A 23,627-nucleotide genomic window follows, 5' to 3' on the forward strand; every position below is an offset into this window, starting at 1 on the left:
CTATATATTTGTATGTATATATAGAGACAGATTGCATAACTATATATTTGTATGTATATATATAGAGACAGATTGCATAACTATATATGTGTATGTATATATATAGAGACAGATTGCATAACTATATTTGTATGTATATATAGAGAGATTGCATAACTATATATTTGTATGTATATATAGAGAGACAGATGGCATAACTATAAATTTGTGTGTATATATATAGAGAGATTGCATAACTATATATTTGTATGTATATATATAGAGACAGATGGCATAACTATATATTTGTATGTACATATGTAGAGACAGATTGCATAACTATATATTTGTATGTACATATGTAGAGACAGATTGCATAACTATATATTTGTATGTATATGTGGAGAGAGACAGATTGCATAACTATATATTTGTATGTATATATAGAGACAGATTGCATAACTATATATTTGTATGTATATATATAGAGACAGATTGCATAACTATATATTTGTATGTATATATATAGAGACAGATTGCATAACTATATATTTGTATGTATATATATAGAGACAGATTGCATAACTATATATTTGTATGTACATATATAGAGACAGATTGCATAACTATATATTTGTATGTACATATATAGAGACAGATTGCATAACTATATATTTGTATGTACATATATAGAGAGACAGATTGCATAACTATATATTTGTATGTACATATATAGAGACAGATTGCATAACTATATATTTGTATGTACATATGTAGAGACAGATTGCATAACTATATATTTGTATGTATATATATAGAGACAGATTGCATAACTATATATTTGTATGTACATATATAGAGACAGATTGCATAACTATATATTTCTATATATTTTTAGCATGGCGGCCTTTGTAGCCTCGCTGATTTCCTTCAGTAGTAATTTTTTCACACAAACGGCGTCATTAGCTGTGTTTTGCAGTACGGTCGATTTATTTTTGGGATATATGATGAAATTTATACTTTGGTATAAGAAGTAAGTTTATCAGTTATTAAACAACTTCTTACCAACTCAATGAAGAAAAACGGTATGAATGGGGTCTGAAATACAAGAACTGGACGCAAGAACAATGGAGGAAGGTGTTATTCAGTGAGTAAACTCATTTTTTCGTACAGGGTCAAAGAAGTCTGCATGTTTGCAGATCTCCAGGTGAGAAACTTCGGGAATATCACATCAATCAGTTCGTAAAACATCCCTTGAAGAAGATGTTTTGGGGCTTTTTCAGCTGCTATTGCGTCGGAGGCTTACATGTCGTAGAAGGTATGAGGCGAGAACCACAGTACATCGAAGTTTTGCAGAGAAGAGTCGTTCCAGAATTGAAAAAGAGATTTCCAGATGGATCTGGCATTTTTCAGCAAGATTTGGCTCCGTGCCACACATCGAAACTTGTGAAGAATTTTATGACTAAAACGCGAATAAAGGTGCTGGACTGGCTTGGAAACTCTTCGGACTTAAATCCTATTGAAAATCTTTGAGCGATTTGTAAAGAAAGACTTCGGGGAAAAGACTATACTACGAAAGATAAGCTAATTGAGGTGTAGTACCGCGATCCAAAATTTAGTAAAGATTACAGTCAACTCATGGATTCAATGACAAAGCGGATTAATGATCTTCTGAAAAATAAAGGCTGTCATATCATGTATTAATTTGTGAGTACTTTTTGGATTCTCAGAAATAAAATGCAAAAAATTGAAAAATCGTAATTTTCTGTCTTGTTTCAATTAATTTGCAGAAGGGTGTAATTGCCAAAGTCAAAACTTTAATGCGAAGTTTGCTGGCCTTGTAGGAATTAATAAAACCATTGAAGAGGTTACACTCTGTTTGACCTTTGGTAACGAATCCAGTAAGTTTATCAGAAAATTTAGATAACGTATAAAAAATATTGAAGGGCTAGAAACTGGTTTCACAGAGACGTGAGAAAAAATTATCTGGAGATTAGGTTTGTTTATTTTTAAGCACAAGACTGTGCAATGGGATATTTATGATATGCCCAACATAGGTATCAAAATCCGACTTCTTTAGTATGGAAATTCTGCAAAATTACCGTTAAACCACTGGAGGGCGTTCTAAAGAGAAAAGTGAAGATCTACAAGGGTGCAATAAGTTATCGATAGTTAAGCTTAGGAAGAGGCAGGTGGTCATAGAATCAAATGTTAACTCTGAAAATAAATGTGATTTCACACTTTTAAAGTTCTCGTCCATTGTCAGATAAAGTGATTTCAATCGCATGTTAGAAGTATGTACTATTAAAGCTATAATTTTAAAAAGCCATACTTCATACATGTAAGCTGAATTATGAATGTATGTATTTTGAAATACCAATGTCTTCTGAAAGTAAGTTCATAAGATTTTCTAGTTATCATTACATTACCTTAATTTAAACTACTGTTTTAACAGGTTTTCTTTTATTTTTACATTCAAATACGATTTTCTTTGTTTTATAAATTCACGCTTTTACGTGAATAACAGAGCGTAATGCTTCATTTTTTGTAAAATTACAACGATAAGAGTGTAAGCACCAACATTTTGAGCAACAAAATTTGTGTTTGTTAGAACTACAGTTTCGTTCCCTGAGAGCTAATGGACAGAAAAAGACTCGTTAGGTTAGAAACGTGGAAGTTCGATCACATTTGGAAGAAGCCATCAGTGGCAAATGGTGTTGGCTTGAGAGAAGTGATACATGGTCAGTCGAAGTATTAAGTAATGTGGAACAAAAGATTGTGCATTTCATTCTGTAATGAAGTCTGTTCTGTATAACTGAAGAACAAAGTTGCTTTATGAAACTTCATATTATGTAAAACTAGAATTCAGTAAGTTTTTATTGCCAATATTACTTGGCTTGTATAAGTTTTATAGTTGCAATAAATACTAGAACGAATTTGGTTTGGGGGTTATCAAATTACAGTTTTGCCATTTAAATAGTTTTTGCTTTGAAAAACACTGTAGACCAGTAACTCCTGTGATTTTTCAGATGATGGCCGCGTAAGTCAGGCTGAAAATGTGTTTCTTGATGAATACATTATTCCTTAAATAGAGTTTTCTTTAGTATGCAATGTTTAATAATACAGTCCACGAATCAAGTTTTAGAGGACCTGATGTGGTTCCAGTATTGTGGGTCATTGTGGTGCGTGAAGAAAATTTTGAGATAAATATTTAAATATCACATAGTAAGAAATAAACGATAACTATTGTTAAGAGAGTTTTAAGGCTTTGGTAACAGTCATTAAAGTGTGTCACTTACAAATAGCAATAATAACCAGAAACCTTAACTATAGTTATGAAAGTAACCTCGCGTCATAAATGGTAAGGGTACTTAGTATATTTGTGATAGTGATAGTTTCAAGTGTTTTCGTACTTTGTCGCATGTTTAGTCTGATTCAAGATATTTTAAAAGTTCTGATCAACACTACATGTATGGGGATAAATAAAACCTCAAGGTTATCTCACATAAAAGTATTAAATATCCTGTTATTTAAAAACGTCCATGTTTATTACAATAATAGGAAATTAAATCTCTAATAAAAGATTGATACTACAGTGTTTCGCTAACGTGTTTTGAAAGTCAAAGTAATGAAATAAAAAAGGTGTAATTCACGTTTCGAACTCTAGATAATTTACAGTTTGTATGTACTTCACGTTCCAAACTCTAGATAATTTACAGTTTGTATGTACTTCACGTTTCGAACTCTAGATAATTTACAGTTATTCATAGTTAAATTTGTTGCAGTTTTCTTTTAGTTTCAGTTTTATGAAACTGTATAATTTTTTTTTTCATTTTCCATGAACAATAACAACATTTGTATTTTTTTCTCAACATCCAGCTGTCACCACTATTGAGGATTTTGTAGATACAACTATTGTCTTCAAGAAAGACAACAATGAACTGGGGATTAGTGTCACCGGGGGAAATGACACCTATTTGGTAAGATATTAAAACTGATGACCAATTCTTAGGTCGGGTTAAGTTTGTAAGTCTACTGTAAGTGACGTCACCAAATGTCTACAATAACGAGACATTTATAACTGTAGTAGTCTGCTTCAGAAGAACAATCTATAAAATAACATTGTTTACTTACTTTAAGCATAGAGATTCACAATGGTCCATCCTCATTGTATTTCCACAGGAGTGAACCCTGAAATTTAGCATTTTTAAGCCCTTATATTTACTGTTCAGCTGCTGGCAGTATTATATTTATTAACGAAATTTAAATTAGTCTGAGATTTCTCATGGAGACTTCATTCTTAACTCTTTAAGAAACCCACACTGAGGAGATTGAAACTTAATAAATTTGAACCAAATTAGGGTAATTCTTTAGATATCAGTAACAATACTTGTCACTTCTGTATATTTAAGAGTAAAATGTTTTGCTTGAAACTTTATGAAACACAGTTTGCGAACTACATTTTGTCTCGTATTTTCATGCAAGGTTACAAAAAGGGTTACCTACGTATAGCACTCTTTAATTTTTGACCTGATAGACAGGAGAGAAAGCAACACTCGCCACCAAATCTTAGGCTACTGTAATTTTGTTTGACAAAATATTTGGATTGGACCGACACTTGTATAGTGCACTCATGGGCGTAAAGTGTGAACATGTTTGTTTGTACGGTGAATCATTAACCATGAGGTTCACAGTCCGTATAATCCAGCTACATGGTTACACTCAGCCTCAAACCCCAGATTTGTAAACAATACATACACTTCGTAAAGATTAGGAAATATCCGTATGCGAGTAAAGAACTCCACTAAACTCCTGTAGGGATTTAAGGAAATATCTGTATACCAGTAAAGAACTCCACTAAACTAGTACTATCCTGTAGAGATTTAAGGAAATATCTGTATACCAGTAAAGAACTCCACTAAACTAGTACTATCCTGTAGAGATTTAAGGAAATATCTGTATACCAGTAAAGAACTCCACTAAACTAGTACTGTCCTTTAGAGATTTAAGGAACTATCTGTATACCAGTAAAGAACTCCACTAAACTAGTACTATCCTTTAGAGATTTAAGGAACTATCTGAATACCAGTAAAGAACTCCACTAAACTAGTACTATCCTTTAGAGATTTAAGGAAATATCTGTATACCAGTAAAGAACTCCACTAAACTTGTGCTATCCTGCAGAGATTCTAGTGCTATCCTGTAGAAATTTAATACTGACGAGAATACTTATTTGAATTAAAACAGAACCATTCTGCTGGAAGAGGGTCTAACATTTCAAATATTGTCTCAAATGTAATCAACCCTCGTGCTAGTGAGACAATTAAAAGTAATACTTCTTACTCTGACATTGAAAAGACGTCAAAACTGAAACCTTACGATGTTAGCGCCAGGAAGCGCGTGACGTTAGTAGGAGTTTGTTGACAAAACTGTGGCTCCTGCCTGTGTTGATTAATTACCACATCAAAGCTATTGGGAAACAGCAACAAGTCGCTGCTAAAAGTGATTTTATTGACTGTACATCATATTGAAAGTCAGAATACCCCATTTGAAAATAGGCTAAATATAACTTTTCAACACAACTTCTTCTGGTATCTACACCTATGAGATGGTTAAATAAAACTTAAAAGTGAACCATCAACAATGTGTTTGTACTTTTACTTGAGAACTCTATTGATGCAGAAATCCTACAGAAAAACCTATGTCTTGTAGGTTAGTAAAGGCCGCTACGTGACCTAAAGGTAAAGAAACGTTGTACATAAAAACTCTGCTTCATCATTAAATATTACACAGTATTCACTATATTTAACCTCCATTTCATTTGACTATTTCAGTTGTGCCACATTTTCGTTTCCTCAACTTATAATTATATATTCAAGTTCTTTATTCTTGTGTGTTGTAATTATTCTGTTGTAATTACAAATATTGTTTGCTTGTTTTTTATCCCACGTTACTGATGATGAAATTGTGAGAATTCCCACACATTTAATAAATGTTTCTTGTTTTCACACTTGTGCTTTGTTTTATCATTAAGTTATGTTTTATTGTGAGGATTGCCAAACATTTAATAAAGGTTTCCTGTTTTCACACTTGTGCTTTGTTTTATCATTAAGTTATGTTTTATTTTGATGATTCCCAAACATTTAATAAATGTTTCCTGTTATCTCGTTTGTTCTTTGTTTTATTATTTTGTTTTATTGTGAGGATTCCCAAACATTTAATAAATGTTTCATGTTACCACGTTTGTGCTTTGTTTTATTATTATATCTTATTAATAAATAAGATATAATATCTTATACCTTTATAGAAATATCTGTATACCAGTAAAGAACTCCACTAAACTCCTGTAGAGATTTAAGGAACTATCTGTATACCAGTAAAGAACTCCACTAAACTAGTACTATCCTTTAGAGATTTAAGGAACTATCTGTATACCAGTAAAGAACTCCACTAAACTAGTACTATCCTTTAGAGATTTAAGGAACTATCTGAATACCAGTAAAGAACTCCACTAAACTAGTACTATCATTTAGAGATTTAAGGAAATATCTGTATACCAGTAAAGAACTCCACTAAACTTGTGCTATCCTGCAGAGATTCTAGTGCTATCCTGTAGAGATTTAATACTGACGAGAATACTTATTTGAATTAAAACAGAACCACTCTGCTGGAAGAGGGTCTAACATTTCAAATATTGTCTCAAATGTAATCAACCCTCGTGCTAGTGAGACAATTAAAAGTAATACTTCTTACTCTGACATTGAAAAGACGTCAAAACTGAAACCTTACGATGTTAGCGCCAGGAAGCGCGTGACGTTAGTAGGAGTTTGTTGACAAAAACTGTGGCTCCTGCCTGTGTTGATTAATTACCACATCAAAGCTATTGGGAAACAGCAACAAGTCGCTGCTAAAAGTGATTTTATTGGCTGTACATCATATTGAAAGTCAGAATACCCCATTTGAAAATAGGCTAAATATAACTTTTCAACACAACTTCTTCTGGTATCTACACTTATGAGATGGTTAAATAAAACTTAAAGTGAACCATCAACAATGTGTTTGTACTTTCACTTGAGAACTCTATTGATGCAGAAATCCTACAGAAAAACCTATGTCTTGTAGGTTAGTAAAGGCCGCTACGTGACCTAAAGGTAAAGAAACGTTGTACATAAAAACTCTGCTTCATCATTAAATATTACACAGTATTCACTATATTTAACCTCCATTTCATTTGACTATTTCAGTTGTGCCACATTTTCGTTTCCTCAACTTATAATTATATATTCAAGTTCTTTATTCTTGTGTGTTGTAATTATTCTGTTGTAATTACAAATATTGTTTGCTTGTTTTCTATCCCACGTTACTGATGATGAAATTGTGAGAATTCCACACATTTAATAAATGTTTCTTGTTTTCACACTTGTGCTTTGTTTTATCATTAAGTTATGTTTTATTGTGAGGATTGCCAAACATTTAATAAAGGTTTCCTGTTTTCACACTTGTGCTTTGTTTTATCATTAAGTTATGTTTTATTTTGATGATTCCCAAACATTTAATAAATGTTTCCTGTTACCACGTTTGTGCTTTGTTTTATTATTATATCTTATTGTGAGGATTCCCAAACATTTAATAAATGTTTCCTGTTATGACGTTTGTGTTTTCTTTTATCATTAAATTATGTTTTATTGTGAGGATTCCCAAACATTTAATAAATGTTTCCTGTTACCACGTTTGTGCTTTGTTTTATTATTCAATTTTATTGTGAGGATTCCCAAACATTTAATAAATGTTTCATGTTATCACGTTTGTGCTTTGTTTTATTATTATGTTTTATTGTGAGGATTCCCAAACATTTAATAAATGTTTCCTGTTATGACGTTTGTGTTTTCTTTTATCATTAAATTATGTTTTATTTTGAGGATTCCCAAACATTTAATAAATGTTTCCTATTATCACGTTTGTGTTTTGTTTTATCATTAACTGTGAAGGTTTATAAATATCAAGTCGGAGTTTGATCGACTCACCACAGTTTGTCGATAGAGTAATCAACAAGAGACAAACAAAAGTACAACATTTAGTTTTCTAAAATTTTCATTCAATTATTAAAAAAGTGAAGCATACTTTGTTTGAAAACAATGACGACCATTAATATGTCAAAGGAAAATTATTTTTATTCTTCAAAAGAATCAAGGAATTTGTGTTTACGTTTCGAGTTCTATTTGATGTGGTCGTTTTCGAAATGCCAGTAACGTGCAGCAACGTGCAAATGATTTTTTTCAAAGTATTGATGGCACGAGCGACTCTTTAGAGACAACATGAATCAAATGAACAACGGGGAAATCAAACTCAAATAGATTTAAACTAATTATACGATTGTCTCTCAGTTTAACACTTCGCAAAACACAAATTTACATAAGTTTTGTGAAACATTTCATCAAAGAAACAGGTGAAGGGTGATTAGTTAGAATTAAAAGTAAAATGTTAGAATTTCAAGACGCTGATCTTTGTTGGTGCTTCGAGTTTCAAGACGCTGATCTTTGTTGGTGCTTCGAGTTTCAAGTCGCTGACCTTTGTAAGTGATTAGAGTTTCAAGACGCTGACCTTTCTTGGTGATTAGAGTTTCAAGACGCTGACCCTTGTTAGTGATTAGAGTTTCAAGTCGCTGTCCTATGTTGGTGATTAGAGTTTCAAGACGCTGACCTTTGTTGGTGATTAAAGTTTCAATACGCTCACCTTTGTTAGTGATTAGAGTTTCAAGACGCTGACCTTTGTTGGTGATTAGAGTATCAAAACGCTGACCTTTGTTGGTGATTAGAGTTTCAAGACACTGACCTTTTTTAGTGATTAGAGTTCTAAGACGCTGACCTTTGTTGGTGATTAGAGTTTCAAGACGCTGACCTTTGTTGGTGATTAGAGTTTCAAGACGTTGATCTTTGTTGGTGATTAGAGTTTCAAGACGTTGATCTTTGTTGGTGATTAGAGTTTCAAGACGCTTGACCTTTGTTGGTGATTAGAGTTTCAAGACGTTGATCTTTGTTGGTGATTAGAGTTTCAAGACGCTGACCTTTGTTGGTGATTAGAGTTTCAAGACGATGACCTTTGTTGGTGATTGGAGTTTCAAGACATTGACCTTTATTTGTGATTAGAGTTTCAAGACGCTGACCTTTGTTGATACTTAGAGTTTCAAGACGCTGACCTTTGTTGGTGATTAGAGTTTCAAGACGTTGATCTTTGTTGGTGATTAGAGTTTCAAGACGCTGACCTTTGTTGGTGATTAGAGTTTCAAGACGTTGACCTTTGTTGGTGATTAGAGTTTCAAGACGTTGACCTTTGTTGGTGATTAGAGTTTCAAGACGCTGACCTTTGTTGTGATTAGAGTTTCAAGACGCTGACCTTTGTTTATGCTTAGAGTTTCAAGACGCTGACCTTTGTTGGTGATTAGAGTTTCAAGACGCTGACCTTTGATTATGCTTAGAGTTTCAAGACGCTGACCTTTGTTGGTGATTAGAGTTTCAAGACATTGACCTTTTTTGGTGATTAGAGTTTCAAGACGCTGACCTTTGTTGGTGATTAGAGTTTCAAGACATTGACCTTTGTTGGTGATTAGAGTTTCAAGACGCTGACCTTTGTTGGTGATTAGAGTTTCAAGACGCTGACCTTTGTTGGTGATTAGAGTTTCAAGACGCTGACCTTTGTTGGTGATTAGAGTTTCAAGACGCTGACTTTATTTATGCTTAGAGTTTCAAGACGCTGACCTTTGTTGGTGATTAGAGTTTCAAGACGCTGACCTTTGTTGGTGATTAGAGTTTCAAGACGCTGACCTTTGTTGGTGATTAGAGTTTCAATACGCTCACCTTTGTTAGTGATTAGAGTTTCAAGACGCTGACCTTTGTTGGTGATTAGAGTTTCAAGACATTGACCTTTGTTGGTGATTAGAGTTTCAAGACATTGACCTTTGTTGGTGATTAGAGTTTCAAGACGCTGACCTTTGTTGGTGATTAGAGTTTCCATACGCTGACCTTTGTTGGTGATTAGAGTTTCAAGACGCTGACCTTTGTTGGTGATTAGAGTTTCAAGACGCTGACTTTTATTTATGCTTAGAGTTTCAAGACGCTGACCTTTGTTGGTGATTAGAGTTTCAAGACGCTGACCTGTGTTTATGCTTAGAGTTTCAAGACGCTGACCTTTGTTGGTGATTAGAGTTTTAAGACGCTGACACTTGTTGGTGTGTAACATGACAATAGGAATGATAAAATCCTGTTTAGAATGAAATTGATTCTTTACCGGTTTTATTTCGAACGTAGGTTGTTTGGTGACGATTAGTGAGAAGGAAGACATCTTCATACTTCTCGACGGAACTGTTCGTGACCAGAAGCAAGCTACCTAATAATAAAAATCAGAACGAGAAAGAAATTTGATATTTAAAGATACTAGTCTCCGTGACAGGCTGATAAAAGATACTTAACGTTCCTAGTCAATATCAGAAAACTATCATAATTAGAATGCATTAGTTGGGAACAATTACTGTTAACGACATTTTTGGCCGTAATTCCAATAATATCTATTCGTTCTGGGTGAAACATAGTGGTTAGCTTACCAAGATTAGAAATGCGACGATTTCTGGTCGAGTTCCATTGCTGAAAAAACAACAAATTCCAGTGTAGATAGGTGGTTAGGGCATTCAATTCGTAATCTCAGGGTTACGGGTTTGAATCCCCATCCTACCAAGCGTGCTCGCCCTTTCAGCCGTGGGACGTTGTGATGTTATGGGCAATCTCATTCTTAGTTGATAAAAAACTAGCCCAAAAGTTGGTGATGATGACTAGCTACCTTCCCTTTACTTTTACACTGTTAAATTAAGGACAGCTAGCGCAGATAGCGCTCGTGTAGCTCTGTGTGAAAGTCAAAAACCGTTAACTCTAGGGCTACTCTTTTACCAACGAACAGTGAGATTGACCGTGACATTATAAGGCCTTTACGGTTAAAAGACGAGCATGTTTGGTGTGGTGGGGATTCGAACCCGCGACCCTCGGATTACGAGTCGAGCGTACTAACCACCTAGCTATTCCAGGACAGACAATAATATATCACTATATTCGGACATCTTAAGAGATATACATTAGTTCCAAATTCTATGGTAAAACAATGTTGAATATTCTTTAAAATGTACTTTTAAAAATATTTAAACATTGCAGAAAAACAATTAATCCAAATATCTATAAAGAAAAATAGGTTTGGTTCTTATATACAAAACACTAGTACAAGAAAGTGCGTAAATTACTAGTTAAGACTAACGATTTGGCAATTTGTTGTTTTTTACGCACATTGCTATGATGACAGAAAAGTGTGCGTAGTTTGTTAAAAACCAATAACTGTCAAGATTTTACTGTATGTAAATTATTAGCCACTGGGCTCACACAACCTTAAATCCGCCACTGCACACTTGGCTTATGACAGCTAACGTTAGTTCAGGACATGTTATATATAACTTGTCGGTGTATGACATACTAGGTTTAATGAAAGTGAACGTTATTTGAAGACATCTTATAACTTGTCATGTGTGACACACTAGGCTTGTGACACAAAATTCAAAAAATATGCTATGTAAGTCAATATAAAACCAAAAACTAGAGAATAAATGAATTAGTGAAATGTTTAATACATATAATGATAGATGCAGGGTAAATTATTGGTTATAAAGAATGTCTCATTCAAATATTGGACAAATTAAGATAATACGTGTGATAAAAACTGATAACAGTGTCATAATAGTTGTCACACTGAAATAATAAAATAAGTTTTATTTGTAAATTATAGGACACATAATTAATTTGTAAATTATAGAACACATAATTAAGTCTAGACTAAATTGTTTGATGTAATCACATCTTAAGACACCCCACAATGGGCCTTTGTCCAATTTAATAATTTACCAAATAATACCTTCTGCCTATGAAAGCACCGTCCACTTTTGTAAGACCAATGCAGGTAAATATATTAAAACTGTAAACATAAGTTGAGAACAACTGAAATCTATAAGCAGTTCTACGAAAGTAATAGTATCCAATCCTATATAAGCTTGGTAATAACATCTACTAATTGATCTCTTGGTTTCAATATCTGTTTCTAGGAGTGCACCTTCTGTTACTAGTTCGTCGCCTAGCAACACGCTCTATGTTGAATAACCCTTAACTATATTATCACATGGCATCTCCTAGCAACGCATTATTTGATACTACTTCCTAACATAATCGTATCTGGTTTGTAGGACAATGAGATCGTTACACGTGTCACTCTCTGGTGGCGGACCATGAAACACTCGCCCTAATTACAACACCACCTACCGTTAACTCTTTCCGTGAAAGAGTAGTAGGATTGACTGTGGCTCTGTAAACCCCATAACTGAAAGGGCAAGCACGTTCAGAAACGCGGTTTCGAAGTCGTGGCCTACAGATTGCGAGTTAGGAGCTCTAATTACCAAACTATGCACGGCCTGTATTAAATAAAAACAAAACTATAGATTTATAATTGAATGGCATAACTAGAATTAATTAAACGTTATATGGCTTATTTTAAATATTAACTCTACGTTATAGATCAGAATTTGTTTTACAAGTAAATTATTCGCTTGGAGAATAAACAGTTTAAGATCTTTAGTGAGAAAGCAGCTTATCAATAGAACTTGTCGTGAGTCTAATACAATAATAATTGTTATTTAATAGCTCACATCTTATCTTATAGGTGGCCATAGTTGTAACAGATGTTCTTCGCTATGGTGCAGCTTTCCAAGATGGCCGTCTAAAGAGGGGAGATGTTTTGTTGGCTGTAAGTCGAATCATTTTATTAGTTTCAAAGTTTATTCCAGCACGATTTAATATGAAAAAAATACAACAACATTTCTTTTGTCTCCTACGGATTTTCTAGGTGAACGACGTGTCACTGCGGGACATCTCCTTCAAAGAGGCTGTGAAACTGTTACGCGAGACAGCATCGCCCGTTCGACTGTTGGTTGTTATAGAAAATCGCTAAACCTTATTTACAACTCACCAGAGTAAGTTATTTAGCAGTCTAAGCTTTTATATAATCTTAGCAACTGTTAATTCAAACTTTTATATGTCTGGTTCCAAAGTCAGGCTTAGCGTTGCCTCCCGCCAACATTACTTTTTAGCCTTTGTCTAGTTCAATACTTTCAGTAATTTTGTTTTATAGAGTCGAGGCTAGATAAAATGAGAATTTACACAGAACGTAGTAATACTTTATTATAAGAATTACTACAAGTACTGTTTGGATTAAAATTCAAAATAATGTAAGTCTGAGTTTTTACGTAACGAAAGGTGATCTTATGAACTTTTAGATCAACCTCAAACATTCTGGAAAATCAATACGCTTATTTTTTATTATAAATAGCTCTTTGTGGCTAAACATTTTACCTTTTATTATGTTTAATTTTTTAGATTTCAAATGTTGTTTTGTTTTGAATTTCACGCAAAGCTACACGAGGGCTGTCTGCGCTCACACGTTGCTTCATTCCACTATTCGATTTGCTTCTATTATTAATTTTATTTAGTTTTCTGCATTTGCAGCAGGTTTTCTTCTGCTGTTATATTTTCTCCTATTATTATGCTTAACTTTTTAGCTTTCATGTATTATTTTCTTCTGTTAATTTATGTTGATATCAGGTTTACTACTTTGTTCATTGTGGTAGTTTTATTCCATTCATTGTTTTATCTGCTTTACTACTGTGTTTATTGTGGTAGTTTTATTCCATTGTTTTGTCTGCTTTGCTACTTTGTTCATTGTGGTAGTTTTATTCCATTGTTTTGTCAGCTTTGCTACTTTGTTCATTGTGGTAGTTTTATTCAATTCATTGTTTTGTCTGCATTTTTTTTCTATAACTAAATTCATTTCATTTTTTTATTATTTTATAAAGCTTTCAGAAAAGTAAAGCTAACCAGAACACTTTATAAACAAGTATAAAAAATAAAATCCATATAGTGATTAACATGGGCATTTTTTAAAAAAAACTTTGATCAAATAACAATGAAAATTGATATGTCTGGTTAAGTAATATAGTTTATTACGGACGAGCGTCCGATTTATTATCTTATGTATTATGATTTTAAACAGCCAGAAATATTAATTTAGAAGTTATATGCAAAAACGGCTCGTTTGGGTTGAGAAAATATTTTACATAGAAGAGCGAACAACGTTTCGACCTTCTTCGGTCATCGACGATGAGGGTCATGACGATGACCGAAGAAGGTCGAAACGTTGTTCGATCTTCTATGTAAAATATTTCTCAACCCAAACGAGCCGTTTTGCATATTCTCAACAAGTGGGTTTCTCGACATCACTGATAATTTAGAAGTTAATTGAATCCTGGTATTTATTAAATTTATGATATTTACCAACTAGATTGATACACAGTTTTTTTTCTTAAGACAGATAAATTGAATATACAAACAATACAATTTATAATAATGGTTATTACAACAAGTTATTACAAATAATATTTTTAAAAAGTTTACAAACAGTGCTGGTTCTTCTATCTGATCTGGAATTGAATCTTTTAGCGGCAGTTCATGATGAACAAATGAATTCTCTGTTGATATACAGGTACAATTCACTTGACGGGAAGCTAGCTAGTTCTATTCTTAGCTGACCTTAAAAGATTTATATGCTAATTTTTCATCAAGGAAGATATGTCATGCCTTCATAGAAATACTGACGTCCGAAGTTAATTTTCTGAAGTTGATTGGTTGTAATGTTCTAAATCTGTAAATATTCCTTGTCATATATCTGTAGTTTTCCGATTAATAAACGTTTATCAATTATCAAGTCATCCCGTAAATGTCTGAAAAGCTAGTACAGGAAGTTCATCATCATTTTTATCTTTGTAAAAAGCTTTAATGACAAAAATATGTAGTAGAACATGCATAAAAATGTTCAAACAAATAGAAGAAACTAACCCAATACACTTTTTTCAGATCATTAATCAAATAACCATTATGAAGATGGATGTGTCTGAGGAGCACATAAGACATATAAGTAACTGGTGATGTCGTCCCACAAACACATTAATTTCATTTAATAGTTTCCCTTTATAATTTAGGTGTTTCTATATATATTTATCAATAAGTTGATGACATCTAATTTGTTTCGACCAGTATATATCAAACCATCCCAAAAGTAATGTCCAAAATTTAATACAGAAAGTGTATCATCATTTCTTCTTTATATAAGGCTTTAATGACTAAAATATATAGCAGGACGTGTATAGAAATGTTCAGACAAATAAAAGAAACTAACCCAACTCCACTTTTTCAGATCATTAATCAATTACACCCTTATAAAGATGGATGTGTCTGAGGAGCCCATTAGGCATATAATGCTTTATGAGTTTAAGAAAAGCAATAGTGCGGTAGAAACTACACAAAACATTCAAGGTATTTATGGTGCAGAGTCTCTAAATGAAAGAAAATGTCGAAGGTGGTTTCAGAAGTTCAGATCAGGTGACTACAGCTTAAGTGATTCGCCATGTTTGAGTCGTCCTGTTGAGTTTAATGATGACTTGTTACTGGCTGCACTTGATGAAGATTATGCTGTAACAGTTGAACTAGTACAGAAGTGTGATTTAACCCATTTAACAGTTCACTGTCATCTGCAAGAGCTTGGAAAGGTGTTAGAATTTGGAAAATGTGTCCCCCATGATTTGAGAGAAGCCAACCTCAGAGCAAGAGTACACATTTGCACTTCTCTGCTCTATCTTGAACATAGCTCACCTTTACTGAGCAAGATAGTGACTGGAGATGAAAGATGGATATTTTATAAAAATGTTAAGTGCCGTAGACAATGACTCATTGCAGGTAAACTGGCTAAAGCACAGCCCAAAATGAACATCCACCCTAGGAAAGTCTTGCTAAACGTTTGGGAGATATTGTTGGTGTGATTCACTGTGAGTTGCTTTCATTCAATGTAATGATTTCATCAAACTTCTACTATCAACAGGTAGAGTGCTTGAATGTTGCACTGAAAGAAAGGAGCCATCCTTTGATCAGTCATAAAGGTGTTGTGTTAAATCAGGATAATGCATGGCCCCATACAGCAAGGATTACATCTGCAAAGACTGAAGAGCTAGACTGGTAAAAACTTCCACATCCTCCTTATTCTCCAGACCTTGCTACATCTGATTATCTATTCCAATGAAGATGTCAAAATTATTTTCTCTGTATTCTTTTCCTACAGACCCTATGAATTTTACAGAAGTGACATTCAGAAGCTTGTGAATCGTTGGTAGGAAGTAATGAATAATAATGGAACATACATTATTGATTAAGTAACATTAAAATTGCTTGAAATACTCTCTCTTTTTCTGAACCCAAAAATGGGACATTACTTATGGGATAGGCCCGGCATGGCCAAGCGTGTTAAGGCATGCGACTCGTAATCTGAGGGTCGCGGGTTCTGATCCCCGTCGTGCCAAACATGCTCGCCCTCCCAGCCGTGGGGGCATTATAATGTGACAATCAATCCCACTATTCATTGGTAAAAAAGTAGCCCAAGAGTTGGTGGTGATGACTAGCTGCCTTCCCTCTAGTCTTACACTGCTAAATTAGGGACGGCTAGCACAGATAGCCCTCGTGTAGCTTTGCGTGTAATTCAAAACAAACTTCTTGAATCAATGGATTAGCATTTCTAGTCTGATGAAGTTGCTTAATCCCAGAAATGTTACTATGATTCCACTCTGTAAGGCACAGGAGAAGTCTTAATATAAGCACATCTCCAATCTGTTGAGAGACAATGGTCAGGTATCCTCAGACATTACTGACATCCTCAACACGTGCCTCAAGTACTATAGCTGACTATATTCGGCTTCGACTGTGGGTGAGGATATTTGGCGAGACATCATTCAGTTCTTGCCAACCCTCAATCCATCACGGTCTGACGACGTTTTGAAACCCATTACACTAAATGAATTTTGGGTGGCTATCTGGTAAGTGTCTGGGACTGGATGGCTTACCAGTGGAATTCTATCACCATGTATGGCATATTACTGGGCCCCTTTTAATTAGACTTTTTTAACTACTGTCTGACCCGTGGGTCCATGCCTTCGGGTACGCTGGATGGATTAATTATGTTAATCTCTAAGGATCTCTCCCAGTCCAAAGATATGGCATACCATATCACTCTTGAGTGTGGATGGAAAGATTATTTCTGAAACCCTGTATACCCATTTCAGTGTTGTCATGCCGTCTTGTCCTTGACATTGAAATGTGTGAGGAAGAAGTATCCATCAAAACTTGGTACTTCTATATGACCTGTTACATTATATCACGGACAGAAGCATCCCTAAAAGTTTTGTGTCACTTAATCAGAGTAAGGCCTTTGATTGAGTTACCACAAATATTTGCGGTACGTTCTGGAGAGGTTTGGTTTTTACTCCAGCTTATGTACGAACTTTCTATACGTCTTCTTCGAGCATGTTCTTAGTGAATGGATACTTGATGCCCCTTTTAACATCTGTCAGGGTGTTCGTCAAGGACGTCCATTATCGCCATCTCTTTATGTGTTAGTGATCGTACCTGCTCTCTCATCTGTATCACTAGGTTTCAATGTGTGGCCTTCGTTTCCCAGGTGGGGCATCCATCAAGTATGTAAGTTATGCAGATGATATGAACTGATTTCTAGAAAACCAAACATACCTGGGTTCAACAAGGGCGATTGTTAACAAGTACTCTCAGGGTAGTGCAGCTCAGCTCAACTACACTAAGTCTAGGGCTTGGGAGTTGGGCAAGTGGGCCTCATCTGCAGATACTCCATTTGATTTGGCATGGGCTTCCTCTCCAGTCAAGTGTTTTGGGATTCCCTTCATTGCCAGTCCTGAGGCTGCCTGTGGGAAGATGGTATAACGTGTCAGTTTGGCAGTTCAAGATTGTTACAGCCCTGCTAACTTGTTTGACAGAAGCGGTGAAGAGGAGGCTTCTCCACTTGTTATGGTATCTTGGTGAGATACTTCCTCTGAACGACTGCTGTGCGCGAGCTGTTGAGTGACATGTCTGTGGAGTGGTAAGACTGAGACAGTGTCTTGGTTGTCTTTAGTTAAGCCACCCTTCATGAGAGGAGTGGACATCCCACGTGTCTGGACCGAGTGCCTTTCTTGTCCACCACTATATGCTGTCTCTCTTGGGAGGATCATCCCTGTAGCCAACTGGCTCATTTCCTGATTGGTTCAGACATTTTTGTGTTTCACCGGGCCTGAATAAACCAATGTGTTTTAATTCTCCCACTTGGTATGCTGACACTGTTGCAGCGATCAGACGTTGTCACGTTATGCCACGTGATATTCCGGCGAATTCAATACTCTCTGCCGTCTGCTTCCTCCAGACTGTATTCACAGGATAGAGCAACACCACCCGCTCTTCCATGGAATGTTGTGCCATGTTGATATTTACATTCAGGGTTTCATGACATTTTACCGGTGAGAGAACGATTATACCTGTCCAGTATCAGTGTCGCCGAGTCATGTCATACTCAGGTATAGTGTCCTTTACATGTTGGTCCTTTGTTCGACATCGGACAGAAGAAGGTGGCTCACCTTTTCCGTGTCCCATCGATCTCGGTTGAGACCGTTTTGATCACTTGCTGATCCCCGTTCACAGTGTCCTGGCCTTTACCTTTCACATCCCCATATCAGGGTCATCTGGCTTACCCGTACTCAATTCCTTTTGAGGGGCTCCAGTGTTGTTCTGTCAAATAAGACCAGGTACAAACTGTTATTCCGCCTTGATGCGAACTATTAGTTACTGAATCGGAGGGACTCTTTATCATTGTTGGTGCCGGACGTCTCACCGGTGGGCACGCTTGAGGGTAGCGGAATCAGACTGATTTTCTAGATTGTCTGTTCTATGTAATTATTGTTTATTTGTATTTTCATAATTTTTTTATCTATTTTGTGTGTACTCTTTTGTACATATTGTATATTATGTGGAATGTTTGTTTGTATGGCTGTTTTTTTGTAATTAAATCCTTCTTAATTTTTGGGTTTTTAAATTTTTTCTTTAAGCTTTGTATTTCATTTTTTTTCTGTAATTCTCTGTAGTCATTTGTAATTTTCTACTTTCATTTCTGTTGTTTGTTTTTTGGATTTAGTTACTTGTACATATCAGTACATATTGTTTTATGCGCCGATTCATTTTTTAATTTAATATTTAATGTATATATGCATGTGTGTATACATATCTTTTTTCTAATTTCTCCTTTTGTAATTTTCGTGTTCACTTACATAGCTGTATGTACTGTATATTTATGTTTTTGTTATTTCATTCCATATCATTGTTGTACATTTTTGTATACACTTGGTGTTTTGTTCCTTGTATTGTTAGTGTATAATAAATTGAAAATCTGGAATGCTAACTTCAAGAGGTAAGTTTTATCTTACCACCAGATGTCAGTACCTTTCATTTTTATTTACTTCATTTTAATGTTTATATTTTTCTTATTCTCTCATGGGAGAACAGTCACCTTCCACAACAGGCAGTGAAGGGTGATACAGATGTGGGATGTTGAGCACCCACATCTCACTCTTCTAATTTTCTTATGTGAGACTAGCGAATTGGAGCTGCAATGTGGGTCCTATTTCAACAGTCATTTCCAAAATATAGGATACATTTTATAATCTCACTTTGTAACACGTACTCTAGAATCACTTTTTCGAGAAAAAAAAATGTGCAGCGTATTTTTTTAATTTCATGTCAGTGTGTTTTGGTTTACGTATTGAATATTGTATGGTTATAATATATATATAATTGTTTTAATATTTACATATTTTCCACTAGTTATTTTTTTCATTAGAGTGGTAATATCATAATGGTTCCTATTACATTGTTTTTACCTGTAAATAGATGTTTAATAATTAGTTAACACTTATTTAAATGTTTCATGGATCTGTTACTTATCTAATAATTGCCACCAGGAGGTCAGATTGGCTGATTGACATACCATTATCACATTTTGTTTATAATTAATATTGCAATGTTCTGTCTTTCTTTGTTCAAACCTCTTATTCTTCAAATAGTGAACCCTGTACGAACTTATCTGACACAATAGTTACGCTTCACTGTCAGATTTACTCACTAATTCGAAATGCAGAGTTTGTTTTAAGGGCAACGGGACATGAACTTTGTAATCCACAGTCTTGATACGTTAACCACTAGAACAGTTTTCTATAGAGTCCGAAGAAATTGTGTGTATAGTTTTGTTTCGTGAACGAGATGCTGGTAGGTTAAGTTACATTTCATGGAAGCAGACATGTGCATAACAATTAATTAAAGACATTTTAATAAATTAAGTCTGTGTTGTAGTACACATAAGAAAGGCATTGAAACTAGAGAACAAAATAGAATAAAAATAAATCATCTCTATGAGGTTCTTCCTGTTTCACAGATGACCACATAGCTATTTTAAATACACCTGTAAATCATCTCTATGAGGTTCTTCCTGTTTCACACATGTTCACATAGCTCTTTTAAATACACCTGTAAATCATCTCTACGAGGTTCTTCCTGTTTCACACATGTTCACATTTCTCTTTTAAATACACCTGTAAATCATCTCTATGAGGTTCTTCCTGTTTCACAGATGATCACATAGCTCTTTTAAATACACCTGTAAATCATCTCTACGAGGTTCTTCCTGTTTCACACATGTTCACATTTCTCTTTTAAATACAACTGTAAATCATCTCTATGAGGTTCTTCCTGTTTCACAGATGATCACATATCTCTTTTAAATACACCTGTAAATCATCTCTGTGAGGTTCTTCCTGTTTCACACATGTTCGCATAGCTCTTTTAAATACAACTGTGAATCATCTCTGTGAGGTTCTTCCTGTTTCTCACATGTTCACATAGCTCTTTTAAATACAACTGTGAATCATCTCTGTGAGGTTCTTCCTGTTTCACACATGTTCGCATAACTCTTTTAAATACACCTGCAAATCATCTCTATGAGGTTCTTCCTGTTTCACAGATGATCACATAGCTCTTTTAAATACACCTGTAAATCATCTCTATGAGGTTCTTCCTGTTTCACACATGTTCGCATAGCTCTTTTAAATACAACTGTGAATCATCTCTGTGAGGTTCTTCCTGTTTCTCACATGTTCACATAGCTCTTTTAAATACACCTGTAAATCATCTCTATGAGGTTCTTCCTGTTTCACACATGTTCACATAGCTCTTTTAAATACACCTGCAAATTATCTCTATGAGGTTCTTCCTGTTTCACACATGTTCACATAGCTCTTTTAAATACACCTGTAAATCATCTCTATGAGGTTCTTCCTGTTTCACAGATGTTCACACATCACTTTTAAATACACCTGTAGATCATCTCTATGAGGTTCTTCCTGTTTCACACATGTTCGCATAGCTCTTTTAAATACAACTGTGAATCATCTCTGTGAGGTTCTTCCTGTTTCTCACATGTTCACATAGCTCTTTTAAATACACCTGTAAATCATCTCTGTGAGGTTCTTCCTGTTTCTCACATGTTCACATAGCTCTTTTATATACACCTGTAAATCATCTCTATGAGGTTCTTCCTGTTTCACACATGTTCACATAGCTCTTTTAAATACACCTGTAAATCATCTCTATGAGGTTCTTCCTGTTTCACACATGTTCACATATCTCTTTTAAATACACCTGTAAAACATCTCTATGAGGTTCTTCCTGTTTCACACATGTTCACATAGCTCTTTTAAATACACCTGTAAATCATCTCTATGAGGTTCTTTCTGTTTCACACATGATCATATACCCCATTTAAATACACCTGTAAATCATCTCTATGAGGTTCTTCCTGTTTCACAGATGATCACATATTCACCTGTATAGATCTGTGAACTACTTTTAACCATTTTTTGTAGCTTATAATATGTTTCATCCCAACAAAATATTATCAAAAGATTTGTTTTAATAAAATAACAGATGATTTTGTTTATTTTTTGTTTCAGAGTTTCGCACAGGCAACACTAGGGCATTTATGTAATACCATTCCTACTTTTGACTGATAGTCCCGAATGAAAGCGGCTAGACAACATTAAACGCCATCTATTGCGCTACCATTTGATGATTGAATAGTGAGATTTGACTGTCATACACAATACACCTATGACGCATGAAATTAGGAAGCCTCTTTGGTGGGTAACTGTAACGAACCGTGAATCGTTGGATTCACAGTCGGGCTTGGCAGTAGCTGTTCTAAACTCGGGCTGATATTTTACTACAACCAAATCTTCCAGTGACCGCTTCGACATTAAAGTCACATGTATGCATACTTTCAACAAAATATTAGTGCTAACTGGTTACAGAACATTGATAACGACCAATACTGAACTCTACAATATTATATATTCCTTATTGTTTTGCTTGTTTGAAGTTAAATATTCGAGTAATGTGAATGACAAAACTATCTTTTCACCTGAGAACTCATTCAAGTGCAGTTTGTATTCTTATAGGTTAAAAAACTACTGCTTCTTTTCATTAGTAAAATATTTGATAAGAGTTGAAAATTTAGGCTTTGGGTCAAAACTCCTCAATATAGAATTAGTTATTTGACAAAAGATCAAACTGTTAATTATTTATTATAACAAGAATAAACTGTGAAGAATTTCTATAGTTATTAAGGCCCTCCAGGGGAAGGGGGGGCTGGATTAAATTGTTTGTTTGTTTTTAATTTCGAGCAAAACTACTCGAGGGCTATCTGTACTAATTTAGCAGTGTAATACTAGAGGGCAGGCAGCTAGTCATCACCACCCACCGCCAACTCTTAGGCTACTCTTTTACCAACGAATAGTAAGATTGACCGTCACGTTATAAAGCCTCCACGGCTGGAAAGGGTGTGACAGGGATTGAACCCGTGATCCCTAGATTATGAGTCGCATGCCTGAACCCACCTGGCCATGCCAGGCCCAGTATTAAATATATAAACTGGAAAGATAAAATCCTTGGTTATATTCCTGCTAAAACATAAACGGTGTTATATTAATATTGTCTTTAACTGATATTTTACCAGTGATCTTAAAGAAATCTGTTCGCTTTTTCAATTCATGTAAAACTTCTGCTGTTCATTCATCAAACAAATTTGTTTAGATAAAAACAAAGTACCGTAGAACAAAAATCATATATAAAAACAAGCTTATTACGTTGTTTTACAGGTTTATAGATGACAACCAACATTTCCATTACCAGGTTTATAGATAACCAACTCTCATATTACCAGGTATATAGATAACCAACTTTCCCATTACCAGGTTTATAGATAACCAACTCTCCCATTACCAGGTTTTATAGATAACCAACTCTCCCATTACCAGGTTTTATAGATAACCAACTCTCCCATTACCAGGTTTATAGATAACCTACTCTCCCATTACCAGGTTTATAGATAACCAACTCTCCCATTACCAGGTTTATAGATAACCAACTCTTCCATTGCCAGGTTTATAGATAACCAACTCTCACATTACCAGGTTTATAGATAACCAACTCTCCAACTACCAGGTTTATAGATAACCAACTCTCCAACTACCAGGTTTATAGATAACCAACTCTCATATTACCAGGTTTATAGATAACCAACTCTCC

General features: G+C 34.7%; 1 protein-coding gene across 8 annotated transcripts in view; it reads left to right on the forward strand.

The window, feature by feature from the left end:
* The first annotated feature begins 770 nt into the window (after positions 1–770).
* LOC143243198 (histone-lysine N-methyltransferase SETMAR-like) overlaps positions 771–23,627 on the forward strand; it is a 57,842-nt gene continuing 34,985 nt past the window's right edge. Inside the window, exons 1-5 of one of the 8 annotated variants that reach the window (XM_076487002.1) lie at positions 771–1,686; positions 3,859–3,959; positions 12,721–12,804; positions 12,904–13,030; positions 15,307–17,036. In XM_076487002.1, the coding sequence (XP_076343117.1) occupies positions 15,335–15,835 (501 nt within the window). In that variant the 5' untranslated portion in view covers positions 771–1,686; positions 3,859–3,959; positions 12,721–12,804; positions 12,904–13,030; positions 15,307–15,334 and the 3' untranslated portion in view covers positions 15,836–17,036. The other 7 variants (XR_013024177.1, XR_013024176.1, XR_013024175.1 and 4 more) reach the window with 7 other exon arrangements.

The sequence above is a fragment of the Tachypleus tridentatus genome, unplaced genomic scaffold (genome assembly GCF_004210375.1).
Source record: "Tachypleus tridentatus isolate NWPU-2018 unplaced genomic scaffold, ASM421037v1 Hic_cluster_2, whole genome shotgun sequence".
Taxonomy (NCBI): domain Eukaryota; kingdom Metazoa; phylum Arthropoda; class Merostomata; order Xiphosura; family Limulidae; genus Tachypleus; species Tachypleus tridentatus.